Source organism: Xiphophorus hellerii, chromosome 3 (assembly GCF_003331165.1).
Source record: "Xiphophorus hellerii strain 12219 chromosome 3, Xiphophorus_hellerii-4.1, whole genome shotgun sequence".
NCBI classification, from domain to species: Eukaryota; Metazoa; Chordata; class Actinopteri; order Cyprinodontiformes; family Poeciliidae; genus Xiphophorus; species Xiphophorus hellerii.
The window spans coordinates 19,609,228-19,617,337 of record NC_045674.1 but is presented as its reverse complement, the minus strand read 5'-3'; the positions used below and the strand labels follow the sequence as shown (position 1 = coordinate 19,617,337).

The 8,110-nt window shown below is 38.8% G+C and overlaps 1 protein-coding gene across 2 annotated transcripts; it reads left to right on the top strand.

Moving 5' to 3' along the window:
* Positions 1-521: 521 nt before the first annotated feature.
* Positions 522-7,148, top strand: LOC116717740 (maternal B9.15 protein). 2 transcript variants are annotated; one of them, XM_032559322.1, is made up of 5 exons: positions 522-661; positions 3,835-4,014; positions 4,119-4,256; positions 4,388-4,724; positions 6,053-7,148. In XM_032559322.1, exons 2-5 carry the CDS (start codon positions 3,842-3,844, stop codon positions 6,263-6,265), a joined length of 861 nt encoding a protein of 286 aa, XP_032415213.1. In that variant the 5' UTR covers positions 522-661; positions 3,835-3,841; the 3' UTR covers positions 6,266-7,148. The 2 variants fall into 2 exon arrangements, with proteins under 2 accessions (XP_032415213.1, XP_032415214.1); XM_032559323.1 differs by having other exon boundaries at positions 523-665.
* Positions 7,149-8,110: the final 962 nt, after the last annotated feature.

Here is an 8,110-nt window from a genome sequence, read left to right as displayed (position 1 = left end):
TTGGCCTTCATTCAGCCAGCTGACTGGCAGTGAACAGCAGCAGGTGTGTTGATGCGTTATACTTCCTGTTTCATTCAGGCAGAAAAACTGATTTTCTGGCATCACAAAATGACTTAAACCGTAGCAGTTTTGAACTTTTTAAAACTGGTATTCATAAAATGTGTTGTAAAGTTTTTCTTCAATCTTTAATTTAGAGTATTCAGTAATATTAATGATAACTGATAAATCGTATTATTGTGACAGGATTCAGAAACAACGTGGCTAAAAAGAACAACGGATACCGGATGATTTTACCTCGTTTATTAGAAAGCTACGGGACATTCTTGTTACTTCATATTTCATCAACATGGTAGTAGAACAACCACTGTGGGGGTCAGAAAGAAAACTCCCTAACATGCATTGTTCAGCTGTTTATCTGAATTGACCATATTTGGGGCGTCGGTCTGGGAGGCAGCCCGTCACCGCGTACTCACAGGAAGTGAGTCACGCTTACGGTAACGTTACGTCCGTGTTGCAGCAGCAGAACAAGAGAACAAGGAAGCAACATGTGCGAACCGTAATAACTCCAACAACACACAAAGCAGGCGGACGGGCAGGCGCGACGCGAGGAACGCGGACAGATTCCCGGGGTTTCCACGAAAAGGACACTTTATTAACAAATGTGAGTGTTTTACCTCCTCTACTTTACTTTTAATGTTTTTTTGAACGAAAGCGAGGCATTTTAGACACTTTTTCTCTCTACTCGTCTTTTATTGAATGGGGTTTTTAAAAATTATTATTATTATTTTTAACCTTTATACGTTTTAATTAATTTATAGCAGTTTAAAACTTATATATATATATATATATATATATATATATATATATAAACCGGGCTTCAAAATTAATCTTGGGTGTTTTTGGTTATGTTCAAAATGTTAACTAACGCTTTGTAGGCTGGTTTTTGCCGACTTTCTGAGTTTCCACTTGGGGCTTTCCGCTCCGTCAAAAAAAAACACACACACACACACAAAAAAACCCAAACGTGTTTTTTTTTCTTCCTGTCTGTAGAGTGAAATTTCCTTTTACAGAAAAAAAAGCAACTTAAAAAAGAATGAAAATGTTGATTTTGTAACATTTTGTAATTATTTTAATTATGGCGAATATTATCGCCGGACAGCCACACACTAACACGTGTCCCCGCTGCGCGTCACGTTGTGGACATGTGTGCTTTGTCTCCTCATTGTCCCACGAGGACGCAGACGGGACTTTAGTCACGAAATAAATTGGATATAACGAAAGCAAAACGACTAAAGGGGGCACGCAGCGTGCTTCTTTCTTTTTTGCAATGCACATTTACAGAAAGCTTTGTGTTTATTTTATCACGCTAGAAGATAAATTTATACCCCAGGATATTTTAAAACACTGAAACTCGCTACCTCTGCCCTGAAAATAATCAAAGTGTTTCAGAATATACAACTTGTGAGAACTGGGAGCAGATGCTGTTTAAAGACCTGCTGAGCTGGGGGCTTTTCTTTAATTAGTATCTCCTAGCTGTGGATTAGATTAAGTGTGAAGTGTCACAATATTCAGAAAACGACAAGCAATCAGGCTATTTTATGGTTGCTCTGCATTGTGATTCATTTGTTCAATAAAAGACCAGGAGAGGACTGAATAAGTAGTTATGTCTTATGACATGTTCTCATTTGAAACCTGACATCGTGGACAAGAACTACATTTAATAATCAGAAGCAATGGTGAAAATCTGACATCACTGATATGCTGTCAACAGGTTATTATTGAAGGACGACGTGGACTGGTATGAGGACGTTCTGGGGAAATAAAACAATATTTCAGCAAGAATTTAAAACGAAAATGTTTTGTATGATCAAAGTGCTTTTATTGAAAACAGCAAGACCACAGCATATTGATTTATACATAGTGGAGTTTTCAGGTACATGGGCTTATTGAGCAGAATATTATACCCTTTGACCTTTGTGATTTTTTGTGTAAACAAAGCTGATACTATTTGGTTATTACTCTGGCTATTTGCAAAGCCTGCAGCCACATCTCAGTTGTTGGCTTGTGGTTTTATTACCGCATTATGCGAAATATTAGTTGGTACCAATATTAATATACTAACTACTAACATGTTGGTAGTTTACCTCTCCTTCATGCTCCATGTGAGACATCTGCTCATAGTTATTTTATTGACGTCTCAATAAAAGAGATTTCTGAGAATTTTCAAAGTTGCAGAAAATGTTTGTGACTTTGAATTCTTAGCATTTCAAATCCTCAAACTGGATACAGTTACCGGCTCATGTCTAGTGAAAAGGATAGCAATAAAGTGACGTTTTTCTCCAAAAACGGATGTAGGAATAATTTTTGTTAGCTATAAAATAGTTTTTAAATATGTATAATTATGTAATCCACAAATTTTACTGGAAACAGTTCCAGTTGAATTACTAGGAATAACTGGTTCCAGGTAATGTGCTTTATAGGATTGTTAACTTTGTTAAAATTTAAGTTTGACAAAGTTATGTTAACAATGAACCCACAACATCTTAGTAGTCCATCTCACCTACATGGACTACTTTAAGATTCTCACTTGTGTGTCTGACAACCTTGACTAGAAACATCAAAGTCTTTTCACATAAAATTTAAAACAAAATGTGCAATTAATTTTGTAGTTAAAACAGAATATAAATAGTTTTTATTGTTGTGAAAATAAAATGAAATGTCTTTTATTTTGCATTAGTTTCACGTACGCATGAGCCTGAATTTAATCCTTTTTCAATCAGCACGGTAAAAGTGCGGTAGCTTCTTTCAGCCAGCTGAAGAGCAGTGCGCAGCAAAATTGGATCGTACTGAAATGACTTTCAATCTTAAAAATAGTAATTTTATAAACCTTGTTATGGATTTCAGTGATATTTTTTTTTTCCATGTTAGCACATTATTAGCTGGAATTCAAATGTGAAGCTAAGTTTTATAATCTCAGTGACTTTTAGAATAAATCATTTAATAGAAATGATTGTTGCCTGCCAAGGTTGCATCCTTTGATTGTATTTGTACCTGTTTAGGTCAGCACAACATTGAACTGACAAGGCAGATAAACTGAAAACATCTTTAAATAGAAAGCATGTTATTTTCTTTAGACACTTATTGACTTGTGCTACAGCTGCTGTTTTGCTGGGTAGCGCATGTTTGCTCTCACGTAATGGCCCGATCATTTGTTAGGGATCTGAAGCTGCTGGCTTGTTGTGTCTCTCTTTGCCGCTCTTGAGGGAGAGGCTGTCTCTGCGTTTCTCAGAACAAATAACAATTTTCCGTCAGAACACCTCACTCAGGCTGAAGCCGCGATAACAAACAGCCGTCTGCACCGCAAAGGTTCAAGGTGCGAGTCTTCCGCCGGGGCCTCAGGATGTTAGCAAGCGTGGCGTTAGGTTAGAGCAGCTGCACGCTCTCAGCTGCCTTGGCCTCTTTGGTCAACCTGCCCCAAACAGCCGTGTTATCAGAAGATAAACACTGCAGAGAGAACAGAGTATTTACATTCACTTGGTAACACGGCAGCAGCAGCAGCTAGTTTGCATCTTGTTTGCCTGTGTAAAAACCGTGGGTGTTTTCCACTTCGGAGCCATGTCAAGCATCTGTAAATTCCTTACAGTTTTCCACTTGCCCTTTCTGCTATTTAAATAGAGGTATGGGAGGGAGAAAGGGGTGGCATAGGGAAGTATTTTTATCTCTGCCCCTGAAGTACCTAATCCTCCTGATCCCGATAAAGGGAAGTCGAAGCACATAAGCAGAAATGTGGAGATAATTGGCAGCAATAGTAACATTTCATTGTGTTATTTACAGAAAAAAAATGAAGAGGGAGGTGAAAGCTGGAGTCGACTTCCTGAAGCGCCTGGTGGTGGCCAGAGGGAAGCTGGATGAAGCCAAAGCAGAGCTGTTTGCGGAGAAGCTGCAGAAACTTTTGTGTGACAAATACTGCGACCACTGGTACCCTGACAGCCCCAGCAAAGGCCAGGCATACAGGTAGGCATCAGTGTACGGCCTTCAGTCCAACATTTAATGAATGCACTCTGATTCCATCCAAAGTTTCTAGATTTCTCTCCTAATGTGAACGTGAACATTGACAGGTGTATCCGGATAAATAAAGACGGACCTTGCGATGCGGTGGTGCTGAAGGCCTGTGAAGAGAGCGAGCTCACGGTCAGCAAGCTGAGACTTCCACCTGAGATAACTCTGTGGATCGACCCACTGGAGGTGTGTGCAAGGTGAGTCACCGGACGGCTTGTTGCAACACACAGACACGTTACAACTGCATGAGTCATTGATTCACTAAAGTAGAACTATGAGTGACTTTCCTTGGCCCAGCTTTTACAATTACTCACTTTCTCACTCGCAGGTCTGGGGAAAACGGCAGACCTTTTACAATAGCTCGCTTCCGTGAAGAAGAGGAGGAGGAGGAGGAAAATGGGAGCGTAAAGGGGGACCGGGATGACTCCTCCGTCAACCTGGACACGTCAGATTACCACTCTGCCACCTCGTCAGATTGCGGCTCTGCCTCGTCCAGCGACACGGAGGAGGAGGCCAAGGACGGAGAGAGGGAGGAGAACAAGAAGCTGGAGGAGCATGAGAAAAAGGAGGCAGCAGACGGCAACGCCTACACAGTGACGATGGTACCCAGAATCCGGAAGGGGAACGGAGAAGCACTAAATAAAGTCAGATACGTCAGAAAGAAGGTAAATTTTCAGTATTTAAAGACCTTCTGTATAGGTGTGTCTCAGTGTTACTGACTATGTCACTTGATGGGGTCATTTGAGTTATTAGAGCGTTATTGTTTGAAAAACACAGGCTGATAAGCTACAGACATGCTAAGAACAACACATTCTCATTACCACGCACGTAGGCGCTGTAATTTGACTCAAACATGCACATCCAGATGCCATAAATACTTGTTGGCGTATTTTATGACACAGGTACTACAAGTATGATGCATCCCATTCTAGAGAGCTGACTTATGTATGATGCAAGAACTGGATAAGGCATTTAAACAATCTTCAGGAACAAATAAACCGTGTTTTGAAATGTAAATGTTCATTGTTGCCACCACTGAACATTTACATTATGAGCCGGTAACTGTATCCAGTTGGAGGACTTGAAATGCTAAGATTTCAAAGTCGCAAAAATTTTCTGCAACTTTGAAAATTTGCAGAAATTTCTTTTATTGAGATGACAATAAAATAAAGTTGAGCAGATATCTCATATGGAGCATGAAGGTGAGGTTAACTACCATCATATTAGTAGTTTGTATATTAATATTGGTAGTTTAGCAGTGGTGGCAACATTTTTTCAGCATGAATTTGAGAGGGGGATTACTTGCGGCGATTATTTATTTATTCCTTTGTTTATATTATTGTTTCTTAAAAAAAAAAAAGAAAGTCACTTTGTGTAATTGATCCTTCATGTATGTTTTAAAATATGCATCCCACTCCTGGTCCTCGCTTGAGTCCTCAAATGACTCAAGATCAGATTTAGAGAGTTACAGTTCTCTAAAATCTGCCAGTGTGTAAAAACACAAGCTTGAAAACAGGAACTTGGACTACCAGCGTGTTTACAAAAGTTCTATATTTTTATTAGACCTAAATTTCAACACCAATATTTCTTAATAAAACTCTTGAAATTCTGTTCTGGTGTTTGGTTTCCCAGTGTGACTGTGCTGTCGGAGTGAAACCATGGAGATTATGAAGGAACATGACATGTTGTGCTGCAGCCCATCTGTGGTCATTTTTTTCAATTTTAATCAATTTTAATGTACTGAAGGGTGTATCTGTTGACAGTGTCATGGCAGAGGTTTTATTTTAATAAAAAAATTGTAGAATGAGTTATTCATTTTAATAAAAACTTTACAAGTCCTTAAACGGAAATAAAGAGATGCTCTATCTTTAAGTGTGTCAGCTGCTAAGTCAGACTCTCGTGATGTTTCGTCATTATTTCTTTTTTTAAAAAAAGGAAGGAAAAATAATTTTTGCTGATATCTTGTACTCAATCCAATCTGTTTATTGCTCAGATTCCAGCCAGCCTCCAGTACTTCTACCATCCGACACCGGTGTGGTCCCAGTACAAGAAGGGGGCTCCGGTGTTCCTCACCACAGTGTGTGCGTCCCCCGCGCCACCTCCTCCACCGCAGCAAGTTTTTGGTTACTACATCGTACCACAGCCGTCTCCACAGTTCATCCTTCCTCAGGCCGCCCTGCAGCCGTGGGGAGCAGTGAAGGGTTAGAGCCTCTATCGACCCGGGGAGGGACGGGTGAAGCCTTTAACTGAGCCATGTAGTGACGAGTCTTTGAGTGTGGCTACATTTGGACCAAAAAGAGTAATGTTTTAAAAATTTTAATTTCTAAAGCTACTTCTTGCACAATCTTTAACTTTTCTGCTAACTTGTAGGTTTTTTATAGACAGCACAAACGTACCATGAATTTGAGCTAAAATATTTTAATCTCCTATTGTTTCTGCACTGTAATTTTCTTTGGTTTATTTTTTTCATGTACTGTATTTATTAGAACGACTTCAATCACTGGGTGACTGGACCAACTCAGGAACTCTCAGCAATATTCTTTATGCCAAAAGAAGTTATTTTGTAATGATCATTAACAAACATAGTTCTCTGTGCACAAATTACTGCTAACCTCTGTAAAGTACAATTCAGTTTCTTTATGTATTTCAACTACAGCAAGAATATCTGTATATTAAGATAATTATTTTTACCTAACAGGTCGTATATATTTAACAATGCATATCCACACTTTCTGAACTTTCTATTTTGTTGTAATTTATTTGACCACCAGTAGATGGCGCTCAAGTGGCATCAAGTTGAATTGTTTTATTTTTTTTAATGAAACGGAGCCTCTGTACATCGCAAATCTAACTTCACAAAGCCTCTTGCTCCCTGGCTGCTTTTTTAAGTATTGTAAATAATCCTCGTTATGATTTGCTGCCGCTGTATAAAAGATGGATTCAAATCCATGCTTTCCTCACCAATTCTGTGATTTGGATGAATATTTATTCACTGTTTTGACAGTTTTAAGCTTGTGTGTTTGATTTGTTTTTACCATTTGCAGTAAACCTTTACCTCTTTTACTGCAGATTAAACAAATTTTACTCTATTCTTCAGCTTGTGGCTCTTCTTCCTCGTGTGAATATTTCCTGTATAAAGGCGAGTTGTGTGTTTTGTTCCTCAAGTATTTTGCAAGGGGACACCTGTTAGTTTGAACTTGACTTAAACTCATCCTGTGTTGTAGACGTTTTCATCAGAAGCAGGATGCTGCAGGGGAAAGACTCCTGTGTGTTTGGCGTGTCAAGCCAAGGCCATGACGTTATTCTTCCTTGTTTGTCCCATTGAGGGCTTGACTCCACAATTTGTGCTATGAATAAATAATTGACTACATCAATAGATAAATATATATATATTTCTGGATTATTCTCCAAGTAAATAATGGAGGTTCAAGTAATTGAAAATCCGCATTTTGAAACTGTATTCTCTGCTTCCATTAGAGAACAAACAATATACAGAGTTGTTGTGCGCACCAGACTGTTTTCTGTTGGGTTTTATGACTGCCTTAAATATATTTTTACCCCTAGTGATTTTTTTCACATGCCTGCAGCAAAATATTTCACTACCATGTTTTAACACGGAGATGGTGTTTTGAATATGACTTTTCCCTAACACGTAGCTTTTCTCATGAAGGCCAAAGCTCCTGCCTGAACTTGTTGTTGGGTCTCTGGTGCTTCTCAAGTTGATGCTCTGTTTGCCTAAATGGTGGGTGGACGACAATAGTTTTGGTATTTTTGGAGTTGTTCTAATATACACTCATAGCTACTAGGCACATTTATAGCGGCTGGGATAATATTTAGTCTCTTGACTTTAAAATTCTTCCGATTTTATTCCCAGCTGTCTGGTGTGTTTCTTGTAATATAAACAGGACTAAAAACAAACACACCCCTTGAAAAAGTTTTATCTTCAAAAACATTTCCCTTCCACTTAAAAATTACTATATGTTTTGTGTCTATTAGTCAAAAGAAAACACGTTGCAGTTGGTTGTGAAAAAAGTTTGCTGCCTTTTGGGTT

Bases quoted from the DNA above. Each gene is read 5' to 3' on its own strand.
- LOC116717740 (XM_032559322.1), top strand. From the start codon at position 3,842: ATGAAGAGGGAGGTGAAAGCTGGAGTCGACTTCCTGAAGCGCCTGGTG. The intron at 4,015-4,118 runs GTAGGCATCAGT...GAACATTGACAG, and splicing joins AGCAAAGGCCAGGCATACAG to GTGTATCCGGATAAATAAAG. The intron at 4,257-4,387 runs GTGAGTCACCGG...TCTCACTCGCAG, and splicing joins CCACTGGAGGTGTGTGCAAG to GTCTGGGGAAAACGGCAGAC.